This window comes from Lottia gigantea, assembly GCF_000327385.1.
Source record: "Lottia gigantea unplaced genomic scaffold LOTGIsca_90, whole genome shotgun sequence".
Classification (NCBI taxonomy): Eukaryota; Metazoa; Mollusca; class Gastropoda; family Lottiidae; genus Lottia; species Lottia gigantea.
This window is the reverse complement of record NW_008710951.1, coordinates 465,967-485,592: the sequence shown is the minus strand read 5'-3', so window position 1 is coordinate 485,592 and position 19,626 is coordinate 465,967. Positions and strand designations below refer to the sequence as shown.

General features: G+C 32.7%; 3 protein-coding genes across 3 annotated transcripts; 1 reads left to right on the top strand and 2 right to left on the bottom strand.

Moving 5' to 3' along the window:
• Positions 1-155: 155 nt before the first annotated feature.
• Positions 156-4,310, bottom strand: LOTGIDRAFT_197871 (hypothetical protein). Its single transcript, XM_009068491.1, has 11 exons — positions 4,247-4,310; positions 4,055-4,126; positions 3,717-3,823; positions 3,522-3,587; positions 3,218-3,314; positions 2,982-3,035; positions 2,527-2,706; positions 2,276-2,346; positions 1,662-1,828; positions 1,083-1,317; positions 156-669 (listed from the first exon to the last, which is right to left on the bottom strand). Exons 1-11 carry the CDS (start codon positions 4,272-4,274, stop codon positions 559-561), a joined length of 1,188 nt encoding a protein of 395 aa, XP_009066739.1. The 5' UTR covers positions 4,275-4,310; the 3' UTR covers positions 156-558.
• Positions 4,311-5,307: 997 nt separating this feature from the next.
• Positions 5,308-8,681, top strand: LOTGIDRAFT_134479 (hypothetical protein; the record flags this gene model as incomplete). Its single annotated transcript, XM_009068490.1, has 6 exons — positions 5,308-5,691; positions 6,398-6,476; positions 6,690-6,835; positions 7,358-7,544; positions 7,930-8,046; positions 8,461-8,681. Coding segments are annotated over 6 exons (1,134 nt in total), but the record flags the coding sequence as incomplete, so codon positions are not given.
• Positions 8,682-12,849: 4,168 nt separating this feature from the next.
• LOTGIDRAFT_223198 (hypothetical protein) lies at positions 12,850-16,756 on the bottom strand (the record flags this gene model as incomplete). The annotated part of the gene is made up of 7 exons (XM_009068489.1): positions 12,850-13,432; positions 13,862-14,054; positions 14,528-14,719; positions 15,124-15,181; positions 15,326-15,595; positions 15,816-15,967; positions 16,451-16,756. 7 exons carry the CDS (start codon positions 16,754-16,756, stop codon positions 13,185-13,187), a joined length of 1,419 nt encoding a protein of 472 aa, XP_009066737.1. The 3' UTR covers positions 12,850-13,184.
• Positions 16,757-19,626: the final 2,870 nt, after the last annotated feature.

The window sequence follows — 19,626 nt, the reverse complement described above, 5'->3', positions numbered from 1 at the left end:
CTTAAATGAAATGACTTAAAGACTGACCAGTTTTGTGCTTGTCAGAGTAGATTAACATAATATAACTCTGGTTAAATACTATCACTACATTAAGATCACCTTATCAGATTGCAAGACTATAAAAATGACATTATGGTAAAATAGATCACACTGGTAGAAAAATATAATTTAATTTTAACGAACAACAACAAAATTTCTTACATTCACACAAATTTACATTAAAGTGTTTTGCACACATATATATCTCTTGTCTTCTAAAAGACTGTATCCAGATCTTAAATTGGCAAGATCATGAGAATATCATGAGAATATTCTTGAGAATATGCCATTTAGGTTTTTTGCTTTCATGCACCAAAGCTGATATGAATGAACCTACAGTTAACAAATACCAAGCAGAAAATTTGATATCAACATCACCAATCCAGGACTTGTTTCAATTTATTGTATTAGTATGACAATAATCAACTCAAAACAGCATAACAATTGCATTTGAAACTACAATAAAGTATACTGGACTGGTCACCAACATTCACTCTAATCACACACACCAATAAATATTTAGCGTCTTCCCCGACGTTTCATGGCCGCCACACATTGAGGACAATACCATTTTCCTTTAGGTGCTTGAAGCAACCCAACACAACCATAATGAAACCATTCAATAGGACACTGAAAATAAAATATAACATAGAATATTAAATATGTTGCAACATGATTTTCAATTTTATTCATGCAGAAAGACATACAATAATGGCTTTTTTTGTTTCTTTCTGTCGAATGAGATGAAATGCTTTTTCATCCAACAAAGAAATTAATTCAAGGATCCTTTCATCATTTTTTAACTAAGGTTCTCAACACGTACACCCATGCTTTCTATGAGTTAAATTCTAATTTCAGCTTAACCTTAAATTTATCCGAAATATCTACTCATTTAGAACTGGGTGGATTGGATTACACCAAATATGACTTTTTCAAGATCACTGATGAATAAATTTGCACTGCACATCAGCAGAACCACTGGGCTATTTTGAAAATCATTTAAGGAAGGAAAATAGTGAGACGGAACAGGGGAGGCTACTCACATCATCATTATCACAGCCAACCATATCACCATATGATACTTCATTACACAGACAATATCGTGGTTCATTAGGATCACTCTGCCATGTATCAACCACTTGAAGTTCTTGATTGGTATCTTCTGTCTGCCCTACTGGTGCTGGGGGGTCAGGCACGACCACAGGAGGGGCAGGGGGTGCTGCTGTAGTGGTGTTTGTTTGTGCTGCTAAGGCTAATGCTGCTGCTTTTGACGTTTGTCTGAAAATATGATCAATGACATATAACTAGTAGATAACTAGGCTGTACTTTATTCAAACATTGAGGTATTTGATAAAAGCACAATACAGCATCCATCTTTCATTAAATTTCAAGGTGACGCTCCACTTCAAGAGTTCTGAGTTCCGTCTGTTCCAATTCTGTCTGCACCTACAATTTTTTTTAGCACAAATGGAATGCATTCTGAATGCCATTTCCTCCTTCCTTACAACTATAGAAAAACAAAACTGTAAATTTGTGTTTTCATCGATGGAATTATTGACATATTCATTGATTGCAATCCTCTACAAGTTACTACAAAGTTAATAATTTTCAAAATGGCTTACTTTTTAGTTCTGTTAGATCTAGAAGTAGGTTCAGCAGGACTAGGAGAGGGTGTAGGTGTATTATAATTGCTATTAGAACTGAGATCCTTGGTTAAAACTGGAGTCTGATTCCTAGACATTAAATCATAACTTGCTTTCATACTTGATGTTCTTCTACCTAACTGCATCTAGAAGTCAACAATAACTTGATAATGTAAGTTTGATTAGTTTGTCAAAAAATATTGTTCTTTGGGAAAAGGCTGATGTTGACCTGGAAACTGTTAAAAGTTGAAAGCAACTGGATTTTCAACAACTGCTAACAAGTGGGTGAATCTGAATTCATTAAATTTGTTCCTGTTCCATTTTCTAGTAAAAGAAAATCTTGTCCTTGACATGAGAGGTCCTGGGACCATCCAATTGATCAGTGTGGTTAGGCAACCCATATTGAATGTGATGGATCTAATGAGATGTTTCAAATTGTCATTCAACTTAAGCCCACCTTTCTTTACCTTTACCTTTGTATTGCTATAGACTGAACTTAAACAGACTACATGTATATCAAAAAATCTAGACATCATTTTCATTGGGATGTATTTTAAAAGAACATGGATATTGTGATTGCTGTGTGTAATTACCTGTTGTGTTTCTGCTATAGCTTGTGAAGCTGCAGCTGCAATGGCTGCATTACTACCAGCTCCAATATGGCCTTTAAAGTATAAAAAATACAAATAAATCTGGATATCCTAAACCCTCGTAAGTACATGACAATGCGACTGTTTTGTCATAAACATGCTTATAGAAATAAAGGCTAGTCTCAAAAGCTTGAAACGTTCACAAGCTCAAATTTCTTTTGCATGGAGACCTTAATAAGAAATGAGACACTTACCTAAATTATAAGATAAAGAAGGATTGGGATTAGAATTAAACATAGAGACTGAAGGAGAGTTGGAAGCAGACGTTTGACGAATTGTCTCCCTTGCTGCATCACGAGCTAGGTTTGACAAGACTTCCGTGGTAGATCGTTTATCTAGATGGTTGTTGATTGGTGGTTGAGCAACTCGTTTTCCTGAAGAACAAAAAATAGATATAAGTCAGGCAAATCCTATTCAAAACAGCAGCACTGATAAGCCATATTCATTTTTCATTAAATATTCATGGTTCAAACTGACAACACATCTGCACACAGGTGAAATGTTGCACTTAGAATATAACCCTACCTACCCTCTTTACCCTAACAACAGGCAAAATCAAAAGAGGCGAAGTGACACCATTAAACCCACAAGTAATATACTTGAAATAAGAAATTTGATAGAAAAGACAACCATAACACATGAAACTTACTTTCAGAACGTAAAGAATTATTCATTTGTTGTGGTTTATCTAATTCTAAGGATCCTGGAAGAAAGGAAAGAGTAGAAATTTAAAGCAATATTTTAAAAGAAAGAGGTCCTTGGTGTAAATTTAAGATATAGCCCTACAAAAAAAAAAGTAAAGAAATATCCTACTGTAAATTAACATGCATAATATTATTAATTGTATAATCAGGAATGGTTCTAAAGAGTTCTGATATGTCTTACGTTTTTCTAATACTTCTGTAATACCAGCATTATCAGCCTCTAGTTCCATTTTAAACTTCGATAATTCCTGATCCAGCTTCCTCAGATGCCGATCCACCTGAAAATTTAATAAATTGTTATGAGTATTTCCAAATTTCAGACTGAAGAGTTTAAAACAATATCTTTTATCTATATAATCTAAAAATTGTCACGAATCACAAACCTGTAACTATGTCTATGACAACCAATATAAGTGGTGATAAGAACACAATCTCATAACAGCGCTGGCCTTGGTCACAATGTCATAACAGTTACATATACCTACCAAGTCATGAATATGATTAGCTAATTGAACCTTCTCATCTGCATCTTCTAATGTTTTATAATAGGCCTGAAAAAGAAGAAGTCCGATTGAGCTTTTCGTTCTATTACTGAAATTAATATTTGTAAGGTGATTGTGAAAAAAATCATAACATTAGGAACCTTCTACCTTGACTTTATGAATGAAACTTCAACTCACCTCTTTAATCTCTTTAAAGGTATCATCTCTATTGTCGTTCTTTTGACTAGATTGAAGACATTTCTTAAAGAAAGCTTTTACTCTCTCATCTAAACTATCTAGTGAATCTGAAATATTTTCAAATTTGGCAAAATGTAAGAGGATAATCTTATCTAAACAAATTGATAACAGACCACTTTATACTCAGATTGACACCCACTTGTTCTAATTTCAACCTGTCCTGGTTTCAGATTAATGGTTAAGGGGAAATAACTCCATTTAAAAAAAAAACAAAGAAAAAGGGAAATCCCCTATGCTGGTTGTTTTCTAATCATTTTTCTGACAAAATTTCTACTCACTTTGAACTTGAAGATCAATTTCTCTCATCTCTGTCAATCTTTCTCTCATTTCCATCGGGAGATTCTCGATCACTAGAAAAAAACGAAAAATTCAAATTGTGAATGAAATACACCGTATTTCCGAATTTGAGGGAAATATATTGTAAGTTTTCAGACTTTTGCATTATGTGGGTGAATTATACTGTTACTTACTCTCCAAATAATCTTCTAAATACAACATTTTGAGGGTTGAAAATTTACTAAATTTGCACAAAAATGGCGGTACGTTAGGATATCTAATAAGCGAATAAGAGGTGTTCTGATTGGTTGATGTTATCTATAAACACAAAGGGATTCCCCTGGAATTTGAAGAAACTTGATGATATTTTGTCCAAAACCAAGTTTGAGAACATGTCATAACTTTATTATCAATATCTTTTGACATTTAACACACAAATAAAAGACATAAATATTGAAAAAATAAAGAAATTCCACAAATTAGATGCATATTTTGAACCAATGAGATTGTTTGTTTTGCCTCTGTCAGGCAAAGATCATCCATGTGCTTTCGAAACTGCAAGCAGAAAGAAATGAAGATACCAAGCAATTGTCTAACATGAATTTTCTTATTTGACCTCTGAATTTGACATGTATGACCAATCTAAGACAATAGATCATCGAAAATATCAGATTTGATAGAATTTAAGCACAACTTTCGATTTGTAAACAAATCAAAGGTCAAGGCTGCTGTGTAAGGTCAAGGTCACTAATGCCAGCTGTTAAAAATACACCAACATGCAGTTGAAACTTCTTACAACTTGTGGAACTTTTCTTCACAGATGCGCCAGACAGTCAAAATTGCATGCAAGGTTTTACTCAGATGCATCGCAGGTATGATATGGAGAATATTTATAAATATCATCGTCGGGGATCAAAGTTATGACTACTTTTTAGTGTCATGATAAAATGTCTAATTCATAGCTATAGACTACACCAGATAGCAGATGCCAACTTCAAAAGTTTGAATGTTGTTAATCTAAGCTCGAAAGGAGAGAAAGGTGTTTACAGTTCGTTAGACTATAACTTTTTTGATTACATTGTGATATTGGTGCTATGAGAACTGACCGGTTTGAAACTATCATTAGTAGGCCTAAAGTTGTCAAGATTGTGAAGTCTGCAATACCCATGAATTTCTTCCTTCACACAATGGATAGTCTCAAACAGCATTAAAAACTCAAGACTTAAAAATTATATACCGATTTTTGTTTTTGTTTCAGTCCGAACTCAAAAGAACATGCCTTTACAATTTTCACCTGGCTCAGGGTGGCAAAATGGTGCCATTTGCTGGCTGGGAGATGCCAGTACAGTATAAAGACAGCATATCAGCTTCACATCATCATGTTCGAAACGCTGTCGGGATATTTGATGTCTCACACATGTTACAAACAAGGGTTGATGGGAAGGATCGTGTTAAATTTATTGAGTCAATGGTCGTAGGTGATATCCAAGTATTAAACTCTAATCAAGGAACATTAACTCTGTTTACAAACGATGCTGGTGGAATTAACGATGATCTGATTGTTAATAACACGGAGGAAGGATATCTTTATATTGTGTCAAATGCTGGGTGTAGGGATACAGATTATGCAAATATGAAGGTTGGTGAGCACTACAGTATAATTTCCTTGAAACCAATGAAACTTTGAATATTATGATATGGGAGGATACTTTTTATGCAGACGTGTAGGGCTAGGTATTGATTTTCAAATTGAGATTGATTATCACAGACTAGCGATCAATAATCAATTAATAATCTAAATATTTCAATTGAAAAACCCTGAAAATACTAAAATAAAAACATGGCCCAATTCTTAGAAGTAAATTCTTGCTTTGATCAGTTATTATAGTTTATTGTGGGTAAGTTATGTGCTGAGGAAGGAAAACTTGTGGAAGAGATTATTACTTGTTATCAGGTACGGTGGAGAAAATGTAACTTTGACATATAAGCGATTATGAAATTTGATAATCGATAATTGAAATTATAAATCTTAGCGATGATCATCGCTTATTTTGATCATTTTATCCAGCCCTACAGATGAGTACTAGCTATAGTAAAAAGGAGGAGTGTTGTCTATTTGAAGATACACTCAATACACATAATGACAAGCAATACCTAATTATAATAAAAAATAAGCTAATGAAAGCTTCATATTTGAATGTTATATGGAGAACGGTTAAGAAATAACTAGCGGCACTTCGACAAGTCACAAGTTATTTATTACAAAATTTGGAAGTTACTGGACTTAACAAGTTATTGCCATATTATTTATTCTCTGTACTATTCCACATTGATTCCACTTTCAGAAAAGAATAGAGGAGTGCCAAAAAGAAGGTTTAGATGTAAAGTTAGAAATTGTAGAAAAAGCTTTGATTGCTGTTCAAGGTAAAATATGCTTGTTCTATTTTTAACATAAGACATTTATTTGACACTTTTCGTATATGTCTCAAATACATTCTAGCAAGTCAAACAATTGTACCAGTGTCTTTAATAAGTCAGTACATTTTCAAAAATTCAGCAATCTATAACAATCTTTTCTTTTTTTTCTGCCAATGCTTAAACTTTCTAATTTACAAATTACTTGTTTCACCTTCTCAGGTCCTCAAATGACATCAATACTTCAACCAGGTTTAGATTTTGATTTAAAAACATTACCATTTATGACAAATAAAGAAGCTAAGATATTTGGTATTCCTGATTGCCGTGTTACAAGATGTGGTTATACAGGAGAGGATGGTGTTGAGGTAAGAATAGTTGTACTGGTATAGCAGAGCTGTTGTTTCTCAGAAGTTCCCAGTCAGACATTTCAACATGTATATTAAGATCCTTTACCAATTATTAGAGAGAATGCATGAAAAATACAGAAAATATAGCAAATACCTTAAAATCATTTTGGATCTCAAATCAGACATGACTGGCAAATAGAGATAAATCAACAGCCCTGTGGTATAGTGAATGCTTACTTAGCTTTATCTTCAGCAAATAATGATGAAACCTCTGTAAACTATTGTTGTTTTTGTGTTGTTAACTTCTTTAGCTTTGACAAAAAGTAGCAGACTTGTATGAAATAAAGATGATATCTATAATGAAGTTGTGTCAAAACTGTAACAAGCAACATGTCATTTTCTTCATCAGTTTAGTTTCCTTATTTCATGAAATATAACAAGATTCTAAAAACAACCAAATTCCTTGCCCCAATTAGGACAAAAAATCTAAAAAGAAATTAGATTCTGTTAGAAAGATCAGCTTTATGATTTACATTGTAGATATCTGTAGAAATAAAAAGTATAGAAGGATTATTAGAAACTTTATTAAAATCAACTGAAGCAGAAGTTAAAATGATAGGTCTAGGTGCTAGAGATAGTTTAAGATTAGAAGCTGGATTATGTTTATATGGATCAGATATTGATAGAACTACATCACCTGTAGAAGCAACTCTAGCTTGGACCATAGGTAATATATTTATCTTATTTTAGCCATTGTTTCTCAGGAAAAAGTCTTGAGATTGTATATGTTAATTTTGTTTTCCTATTGGAAAAGCTCAGCTAGTATTGAGTTAAGGTAGGAATGTAGGACGTCACACAAACGGTTTTTGTCACAGATTATAGTGTTGTCAAGAGTTTCATCAACAGGGTTTGGGCAAAATTGGCGACGAAAACAGTTCATGTGCCCCAAGCATTATGGTGCGGTATCCAGTTTGAAATAAAAGACTGGTTTAAACTCAAGGCTTATGATTTGTTAACCACATTAAACACAGTCATGCTCTTGCTCTTTCAGTTCAAGACTTATCACAAATATCAATGTTTGTGAAACTAACTATACACTATGTATTATATAGGTAAAAGAAGAAGACAGGAAGGTGGTTTTCCAGGTGATAAGTTTATTTTGGATCAGCTTAAAAATAAAGCGAGTAAAAAACGTGTAGGATTCACTTCAGCTGGCCCCCCTGCCAGAGGTAAGTTTGATAAGTTTATCATGAATCAGATGTCAACCAGGACCAGTCTGAAGTCAAATTTGTGTGCCAGATTTGTGTGTAGTTTCGTGATTGACCAAGCTCTCAAGAATACTGTGTAATTTTTCTCTACTACTGGATAAGAGAAAATAGTGAAATTTTGCCCCAAAACATCCTTTGGCACTTCTCCTGTATCAGTGAAGTTTGTAAATGTAGTGATTTGATTAGATTTTAACAAATTCAGCCAATCAGACCTAGACAGAAAGACTGTTAACAGCTGTACATGTACTCTAGGGCTATATATTGACTGAGAAAGCTAGCATACAATCTAATTAAATCACTGCATTTACAACCTCCAATGATACAAAAACAGTGCCTCATGATGTCAAGGTATAAGTTGTAGTTTTAACATTCCAGGAGGAACTATTATCTTTGATGAAAGTGGAAAGAAGAAAATAGGAAAAATTACCAGTGGAATTCCCTCACCCACCTTAAAAACAAACGTAGCCATGGGATATATAGATACTCCTTACGGTAAAAATGGAACCAAAGTTGTATTTGATGTACGTAATAAGAAAATTGATGGAGTAGTGGCTAAAATGCCATTTGTTCCAGCCAAATATTATATACCCAAATAACTGCTAAATCATTAAGGCTATGTTTCATGTTAGTGTTCTTTATTCCTGTAAACACCAACTTCTAATGAGGCCACTGTCTTTTTGTGGCAGTGGTATAGCTCAGTCGGTAGCTAGTTGGATTGTTGTTTGCTAGGCGATTAGGTGGCATGGGTGCCAATCCTCCAATGCTTCTGAGAGTCAGACCGATGTCAGCTTTGATCCCCTAATACCAACTTCTATGCTTCTGCGAGTCAGACAAATGTCAGCTTTGATCCCCTAATACTAACTTCTAGCAAATAGGTGATGTGAGGTCAACTCCAGTGAATTTAATATTTTAGAAATTTGTTTTAAGATAGGAGTGATAGCTGACATTGGTGTTTGAAACCATAGATTGAATCTTGAAGGTCTGTCCTGACTGGAGGTCCTCAAGTCATTACAGGACGTAATATTTGACTTACTTAGAAGCTCCTGTGTTAGCCTCACTATTTAGAGAGTTGAACACGGGGAAACATGGCTGCAAGGAATGTATATATATGGTTTATAAGGTATAAGATGCCAACCTTCTGCTTTAACTCAATCACATTCGATAGAAACCTTCACTTGACATGCAAACTGAAGATAATTAAGTCTCCCATGAACCCATGACACCTAATTGCAGCTAAAGAAAACAATCAAGCGCACTATGACAGAGCTGTCTGGCTTAGGGTTGATACTAATATTAAATTTGGAACATTAACATGAAACAATGCCTGAAATAGTTGAGCTCTATAGGTCCAGCAATCATATGCAATTTTATTGATGATTCAAGATTAGATCAGACAAATACTAAAATAATAATAATAATTAAATATCATAATGAATAGCTAATAGTAGGACTCTGAACATTGTGGAGTGGCAACAGGCATTCCAAAAGGGGGAGCATATCCAAAAGCCACAATACAACATTAACTTTTCAAAATAATTTTAAAATCTTAAGAAACCTCATGAATATTAATTTAGAAATTCAAGTTAAATATTAAAAACAGTGTTTTTAAAACACTATTCAATGCATTTATGTTTGAAGCTCACACTATTTTATGTCTGCCAGTGCCATTATGGAATATTAATAATTTTATAATCAAAAGTGCTTATTGAGCAGATTTTCATTGTTATATCTTTAATTTAGCCTAAATTGATTTATATTATTTCATTCAATGATGATCTGGTCATATTTTATTTGTTGCTCAATTGTTAAAAATCTCAGTATTATATTTTTACTGTGCCATATTGTATTATTATATTACTCTTTGCCTTTATATCTGGTATTGCCTCATTGAATTTCAAATATATTCCCACTTGAAAGTGTCATATTATTGCTTTCAGCTATGTATTCTTTTATCATTTATAATTTGTTGAATTTTTGTTTGAAAATGGATGGTGAATAGTATAATACTCTCTCTCTGTACCATAGATATACTTAATGAATGGAGGATATTTGTTTCTTTTAGTTTAAAAAATGGCTCTCTCTGTGATTGCAATTGTCAGTCAGTCAAAGCATGAACACATTATGTCTGTTTTCTAGTGATCAAGGTATCTTCTGTGGTTATTTTTTATCAGATTTGCATGAATATCTTTCAACCAACTTTGGTTATTGTGTTGGTAGACAAACAGTCTTGGTCGTCCATTTTTTTCTCTGACTCGAATCTTCAGGAAAATCTCACACGATTTATAAGCTTGATAGTTGTCATCATCCAATCAGATTCATTTCAATTGCATGATCTGCATGTGGTTATTGTGAAAACCACTAACTGGTATGCCTGCAGCTGGTCTGAGAAACTATTGACAAGACTCAAGTCGTCGACAAAAATCAACAACCAATACTGTTCATGTGCCTGCACTCTAACAACTTATTTCTGATGAGATATATTCAATACTTTGCCTTTTATTGCTTTCTTTCTTGATATATTTACTCTTTATTATATCTAATTATATTTGTGATTTATTATCAAATTCTATACAGAGATTAAATATTTTCAATAAAATTGACTTATTTTTTCACACATTTTAAATGTATAATTATTATATTTATTCCACTGCACCAATCAAGACCGTCGAGCAATCCAAGTTAAAATGAGGCGTAAGGTTGTCCTGATAGATTTAAAATTCAGAATTGAAAATATTTGCCTAAAGTATATGAAATTATAATTTGTATTAAACTCACTTAACAGGATAATTACCAGTATAACCTTGGCGACATAAATCCAGTACTAGCAGACAGACGGAAGAGGTAGTATATGTATAAAAGACTGGCTGGATCAGGAAGAGCATAATATCCTCTTCTCTTCTAGAAGAACTCATACCTTAACGGGAGATCAGATGGGAGATTTGATGCCAAGTGGAAGCTTGTTTTTGTCTTTTAATTTCCCAAGAACCCCTTGATTCAGATACCTCAAGCCCACCTCCACATCACGCTCAAGTTTTCATGTTAGTATATCAAAACTGAAATTAACATGAATACCAGTTTCACATAATATATTTTAAAAGAAAATATCAGTATACAGACATTTTGATGTGGAATAAATGGTAGACTATAAAATCTACAGAATATATAATAGACAAAGAAGTATACAACCTAATCAACTGATGCTCACATACATGTAGGCATTATTGCACAGATGACCATAGCTTGTGACCAGTTACACAAATTTCAGTACTGGCTTAAGGTCAAACGAAAGACTTTCTCAACAGCTAGCAAGCTCTTAGAGATGAAACTTCTTAGTGTAATATATGATGCATCATTTTAAAAGTGAGAAAATTTCTATTTGATTGAATAGTGATCCCAGTAAGGAACTTGGAAAATAAATAGAGGAAAGGCAAAATTTCAGCTCAGGTCAAAAGAGGCTCTGATGTCAGGTTTAGAGGGGAAATTTAACCACTTTAATCTTTTCACCCCTAAAACCAAAGTTTTAGTGTTTTTATTTGAAAATACAAGCGAACCAAGGGCCATAAAAATTCCTCGAAATAGAGAAAGTCTGGGATCACTGTTGTTTATTACATAAGGATCAAGATAAGTATGCAATAAAAACACATGTACATGTAATTATAACCTCGCACATAAGACTATACAAAAAAAAGGAATATTGCTATAATTTGAAATTGAAAACCAATTCACTCACAAAAAAGGGAAAATCGATGTAAAAAAGAATAAAATAGCACTTAAAGTAAAGAGAAAAACTCAAAATATCAGTAAGATAAAACTAAATTTGCATCTTAACAATTGCATCAAATAATTTCTAAAACAAATAATAATGCTTTCAAAATTGTGCTTCATTGGAAAATTGCAATTGTGTATGCCTAATAATGCACCCATGTGTGGTTTAATCATATCAGAAACTATGCAGCATTTTGCATCATAATAATGCCAATTAACTTTGGAAATGATCACCATTTTGCATAATACTGATGAAAAATAAAAGATGACTCGACAGTCTAGAATGTTTCAAAACTCAAAACCATGTACTGTATCTTTAACTTACTAGGAATTATCCTGCTTCTGATAGCTAGTTTTTAACAGATTTTTACTAACTCAAGCTGACTAACATCCGTCAAAAATTAACTATCGAATGTAGGATATTGATATTCTATATGTAAGTTTTAGATTATCATATTTACAAATATAACATAAGAAATTCATAACAAAATATAAACAACTAAATATAACAACATTTTCACCGGGTATTCTTCCATATACAGACATAAATTTCAAAGCTATACCTTCCCTAATATTTATCTTTAAAACAAACAAGATATAGGTAAAGACCATAACACAATATTTTCACTGTAATAATAGTGCTTCATGCATGAGCGATATAGAAATATTAAAACAGAATCTGAAACATGTCCTACCGGTAACTCAGTGTTACTGAAGCTCACACAGCATGACAGCATGTTTCAGGTTCTCTGAAAATATTGATGAAGCCAATATCAGAATGCATTCAAGTGTTCAGGGTTACCATGGTTGACTATCGTTTTTTTGGAAATAGTATAGCAGCTTTAAATCACAGAAAACTTCATAAAAAGTAAAATCTCTGATTTCTACAGTTGAATATCTATATATCAGGACCTGAATAAAAGTTTGACTGTCTATTACTGGAAAGACATGGCAAGAAAATGAGTAGAATAATCTCAAAAATCATTCAGATTAAAACTTGACACCTGAAAATCTTCTACATACAAGTTTGGTTGCCATACAGACTTTTCGAAACACAACAAAAATTAATTTGAAATTTTTGAGCACCTACAATGTCAATTTGGGAAAATTCAAGTCAATAACACATATTCTTCTTCAAAAGATTTTTCTTTCTATCATTCAACACAAAAAATACTTAGAACTATGGAATTTTTTTTCCAAAAAACAGATCAGTTACCTTCGCATAAGAATAAATATTTCATAATTCCATGCCTAACTAGACAATTATTTCAATACCAGATTTTCTATTTTCAGTATCTTGTTGGTGTCAGAACCATTAATACAACACTAGAGAACTAAGGAAACAGATTTTTGCCATACAGCAGATCTTTTCCCTTTTGACGTAAACCTCTTGTTTCATACAGTCTACTGATAGCATAATCCATCTTTTTACGATTCTTACGTAAATACATCTTAGCATCTTTCTCCATGATATCAATTTTCTCTGGTCTGATTTCGTTCAACTGTAAATCTTCTGACATGTAAGGATTAAAACGAAAGTAGGTTTGTGGAGGTAGTAAGGTTTGACACTGTCTGTGTACAGCTGAAAAAAAACAACAAGCAAAGAGTTTAAAACAAGATTGAAAAAACATCTGAATTTCATCTAAGGATAACATCTTTAAGTTCGAAAGAAATTTTCTTCCAACTGGTCATCCTAGGATAATTAACTATTATGATAGCTCAATGATTAAAGGGATTGTAAAAGAGTTTTTTTTAATTTTTGTGTGTATACGGGACACTGATAGCATCTGTAGTTCCTGCGATTCCACTAAAACTCAATGTTGACATCACCAATCGCAAAAGGCCTTATGTGATACAAGCATATTATTTTGTTGTTAGTAACGTCATCAAACACTTAGTTTTATTGGAATTGCAGGAATCACAATTGAAATAAGTATGGTGCAAATTGATGCTATCTTTGTTACACATAATATGTACAACTATGTAAAAAGATCAAATATCAAAAACATACCCTCAGTATCTGTGGCACTCTCTAAGACTTTATAAGCCTTCTCTGTTAGTGAGATCTTTGGACTGAATTCATAATTAGGCTCATAACGCCCTGTACCAAGGGAGATAACACACTGAATCTGCTCATCAGGCCACAATAATTTACTTTCATCTATTGCTACAAAGGTTGGATTGTTGGTCAGTAAACCACCATCCTGTAATAAATAACAGACATTTTAGAAATGTAGCTTGTTGGGGTCAAAATGGTTGATACTTTTATGTCACAATCTACTGGCTAATGGACAAGTTAAGGGGGTCTGTAGCTCACTAAGTTAGAGCATTGGAAACTTTACATAGCATCATTTACTTTGTTACTTTAAACAAATGGTGGTTGTGGGTTCTAATCTTGGCACATGTAGGTCTTGTGGCATTGAATAAGCCATCTTTCCTCATCCTCATAATTCCAGCTGTAAGTGGGTAGTATGAATAATACAGAAAACCAAATGCCAAGACCCTAAGTTGTTATACTTTTAAACAATGGTTGTTTCTTTCTTTTCATGTTTTCAATTTTTCAAAGAAAGTTGGATCAATTTTACAAAAATTTCTTAAAGTTAGATTTCCTCAAAATTGCTATTAAATGAAACATCTTTTTTCAAACTACAATTGAAAAACTTAAAAATATACTTACATTGTGTATATAATCACCCAGTTCAAAATGTTGGAAATACATAGGTGCTGCTGATGAGGCTCGAATTCCTTCCCAGATTTTATTATTGGCACTACCAGGATAGTTAGAATAAACACCAGGGGGCAGGTTATAATTACGAAACAAAAAATTTCTCAGTTTTGTTACATTCATTAATGTTGAAATTGCAGAAAACTAAAAAAAGAAAATTAACTTAACTGTATCATAAATGTAAACTTGCGATTCAAAATAATTCTATCCATAAATTTTCAGATGATGATATACATGTATCAAATTGAAATTCAACTAAAACAACTGAGGTTCACAAGGATCCTTTCTATTACTTGGCTAAAGCCAAATCTCTTTTAAACCCAAAGCTTAGTTAATTGAAGGTCATCAGACCAAGAGATTAAAATCCACCCACCACCATCAATTGTTCCACGTAGCCAAGTAAATAGTAGAAAGACATAACATAAGTAAGCTGAGAGTTTCTTTGGACTCTGTCTCTCACTTCCAAGACAGCTTATCAAATGATGAATTATAATTACAAACAATAAAGGATTAAATAGATATAAAGCATATTTAGTGTAAATACATACCTTAGGGCAATTAGGATCTCGAGAATATTCTATAAAACATTTATTACCAATCTGATTCCTATCAAAATATAATCATATCAACATATTAAAGAGGCAACATAGGATGAATTTGTAAAACAAGATTATGTATGTTTAGTTTTCAAATGATTTCAAGATACTTCTTTAATTAAATTAACCATTTGCAGGGAAATTGTATACTTACTTCAAAATCTCCTCCCAGACTTTTGTTTCATACCAGGAATGGTTCCAGAACAGATCTCTAGCACCAGCAATACGGTTCCTGGAGAAGGTCTGGATACTAAACTCTTTATACAAGGATTCTGCAACATCTACAGACTTCTTCTCAAGAAATATCAGTCCTGCTACCAATGCTCCTGTACTCACACCACAAATATAGTCAAACTTATCTAGTATATTACCATCAGGACATAGAGCTTGAAGTTGACGAATAATTTCTAAAGGAATCAGTCCCCTAAAATACAAATATATTTACCAAAATAAGCATTATAATCTATGTGGACTCTCTGAATGTTCTGATGAGTTGACAATGTGAAACCCTGGTGAAGAGTGACATCAGCATCAGATAAATGTATCGTGAGTGTGAATATAAAAGAAGCCAAAAAGGCATCTTCATGTTTTCAAAAAATATGACTGTAAATAAGAAGAATTTGTGATGTAAAAAGAGTTTTTACCTGGTTCCCCCACCATCTATAGACAATATTCTGATACCACGACTTTTTAATGGTGGAACATAACCAATCAATGCCAGAGCTTCATTTGCCATTCCTCGTAATGTTTGATCTGATGATTTCCTAAATGCAATTAGATCTGGTACCACTTTCTCCTGTAAGAAATATAAGGATGAATAAACAAATTTCATTATTGTTGGGAAAGCTGTTGTACAGGTAGAGGTAAACTGTTTTCAAAAACAAAACATCAATTACAACAAATTTATACATTCATAAATTTCTTGATTTTAGGAGGTGTATTTCTAGCCACTGAAGTTATATTATCAAAATATTATCATTATTTATATTCCAGATTGCACTTATTGATTATTTCAAAAAGACCTAATTGAACTGTATGATATAATTGTTTAATTAACAGCTGATTGTTTATTACATTAACAGCTTTAATTATCAATATCCACACAAACTGATAACAAAACTTGCATGTACAACAACATCTGTTACTTATACTGAGCAAATGTCCATAGTTCAATGTTTGTCATACCTACTAGTGACTAGTGTAACAAGCAACAACTTAATGTTTACTAACCATACAAGCATTAGCTTACTTCAATATTACAATAAACTAAGATACCCACCTTATAAGCTATAACTCTAGAATTATGATGTTGTAAAAGATGATTACAGAACTCTTCAGTTCGTGTAATTTTAGAGCTGATTGACTTAGCAGCATGAATACTGTGAACCAGGGCACGTGTTCGACTATCAATCACAGCACGAGATATAAAATCTTTCTGAATGAGAGGCTTTGTGATCTGTTTATTTGGCTTAGGTTTTGAACTTCTAAAAGGAGCTCTTGCCCATATATTTTGAAGGAGATTGCCTTCTTTTTGAGTTTCTATGACATTTTGTACACTTTGTGTTGTGACATCGGTAGGTTTCATATACTGGTGAGTTTCAGAGGGAGGTAGATATTCGAAATTCATGGCCTCTTCAAATGTATGTTGTTCTCTATTATGATGGACTGGATCCCGTACCACAATGACTTTCTTCTGTGTTACAGGTGTAGGTAGTTTAGTGTGTTCTCCATTTGACAAATCTTTCACAAATGGAATATATTTTTGAAAGTCTGTGGCAATGCCACGAGGTATTGCAGTTGCAACATAAGAAACATTGTTCACTATGCTTGACACATATTTATTATCTCGCATATTCTTCACAGCAATCAACTGTTCTTTTATAGTTTCTAGGGTAGACTTTTTCTTTTTATCCTCATTTTCATTTCCATCTTTCTTACTAGTAGAAGAACAGTGGAATGTTTGTTGGTATGTACCCATTTCACAAGCTGATGTTATAGGGTTTATTTTTCTATTTGGTGAAGCACTCCTCCAGACGGTCTGCTGTGGTTGAACAGAACCAGTTAGATGTCTTGTTGAACAGGTTTTAATAGGAACTCTCAACGCCATCTTGGGCTGAAATTAAATTACAATATTCAAAATCTGAAAGAAAGGTCCTTAGCCCTATTTTAAATCAATGCTGTTATTTGTTTAAATATAAAATCAAAATTAACTTCCATGTAAACACTCAAAGATGGATTCTATCAATCATATCCTACAGACAGACTGGCAATTCATTAAAAACCATATATTAACAGTTATATACTACTTCTTATTTTCAAATTCCTAATTAATGAAGATATCCTACATACAAACTAGTAAAGAGTAGAACAAATAAATGTTGAGCTATTGGTCTTGGCTTGATAACTAAACTTAATATCAAGGGTGAGACCAGTGTAGTGTCTATTAGTACATACTGACTGAAGCCAAACCCTGATAATATGATCATAAGGCCATAACCAATATACACATAAACAATGCACTGAGATCAACTATAAAAAATTTCCTCGGTTTGACTTCCTTAATTAAACAAAGGAGCATGGAAATCAATAAATTTCATTTTAAAATTCACTTTATACTTTATCATTGTGTCAATACTGTCAACTCAGTTAAAACATTAATTTGAAACCTTCAAATTTTCAATAAAAGCATGGTTTTAACATCAACCTAACTCTACTAAATTGTACTTCATAATGTACCATGTTGAAAATTTTGTGTATCATTTGATAAGCTTACAGAACAATAAAACTGAAACTTGTAAAATTGTTAATTATTCAGATTTCAAGGAAGAAAAATGGTGGAAAACCATCAAATTTATTTTCAGCAAACCACTAAAGACACACAAAAAGAAAATCTAAATCCAATCTGATGTAATTTCATAAAAGTCAGAAATCACTCATTAATTTAATAAAAATCTTTTTCAATTAAAGAGATATTTTTTGTATAATAATGCACCAAATACTATAATAGCCTATAAACTATAAAGATAAAGTGGTTATTTGGGTGAGTAGGTCAAACCACAAAAATAAACAAAAGACCTAATAAAGTTTTTTCTGTAGGTAGGGTAGGTTAGACAACATTTGATCTGTCAAAAGACATTCAGACATTTCCTTGTACATTTTCACTATGTTTACATTATCCAAAAAATCGAAAAAGTAACAAAAACATGATAAAATTCAAGTTTGAAAAGGTCTTGGGCCTCAAGCCAACTGTCTGAGCCATCGACTTTCTGTTTGTTGAGCAAGAAAGTAGGATAAATATCTAAAATTTATGCTCTGTGAGAAGCAGCAAAGTGTTAACTAAGTTGAGTTTGAGTTTCAATAACTATGCCTATGCACCTTGAAGCTATAAAACTCAAATAAGGCAGTAAAAATCAAAGTCAGTGGAGATATTGATTTATGAAGATGATGCAGATGAAAATGTTGCAGACGTTTCCAGAAAAATAAAGCACTCACCAAAATTCTGTTGTTAGGCTTAGCCTTAAATCAACCACTCCGAAATATGTGCCTTCTTGTTCCCTGATAAAATCTCCTCCTTTAATTATAAGTTTGCGTTCTATTCACCTTTCCAGAACGAAGATTTTATGATTTTCTGTTATATTTTGACATCATTCAATATTTTAACAACAAATGGCGTGACCGTAAATATTTCTTACATGTAATTTGATTGGTTAACCGAGATTCCGTAGTCTTGATTATATTTAACGTTTACAAAGATTATAGACTTGATTATACAAGACACTTTGTTATGCGTACTTAAAAAAAAAATTGTGACGCATTAACATCGAATAAACATAAAAACCTGACCTACGACAAATTTTTCCGTATTTTCTAAGGCTCAAAGTGACCCAAAGGTAACCCATTAATGAAAAGAAAATGGATAATCCCAAATTACCCAATCGATAATCCTGTCAATCAAAGAGGTGTTACCGATATTCCAACCAATCAGAGCCATCGTTAGATATTTTGAAATGTGACGTCGCATGGAATGATCCAAAATATAAACAAAGCCACGTGTAAATTTGACAGTTTCCTTCAGAAATCGTACGATTTTACTCATAGTGGTTATTTATACTGGATTATTCATTACTTCCTGTCTTTCTTAAATGAAATAATTTTATCCTTTGGTCTACTATAAATACTCTACAATCTTGAAACCAAGGAAGTTGTTATAGATTAATTTAGTCCTAATTATGTCGATGCCTTCAGATTCTGCTGAAAAGAGGATAGGGACCTAAGTAGCCTTTTAACCTCCCTTACCATCTAGCCAGTGTCAAGTCTATAATTTGTAAACATATCTCTGTGGTTCTAGTGGATTCAGCATTCTGAAAACTTGTATTACGACCAAGATAGTTGGACACGATATTTCGTATTATAATTTGAATTCCTTAAGTTACTAAATTTCTAATCTAGCCAGTG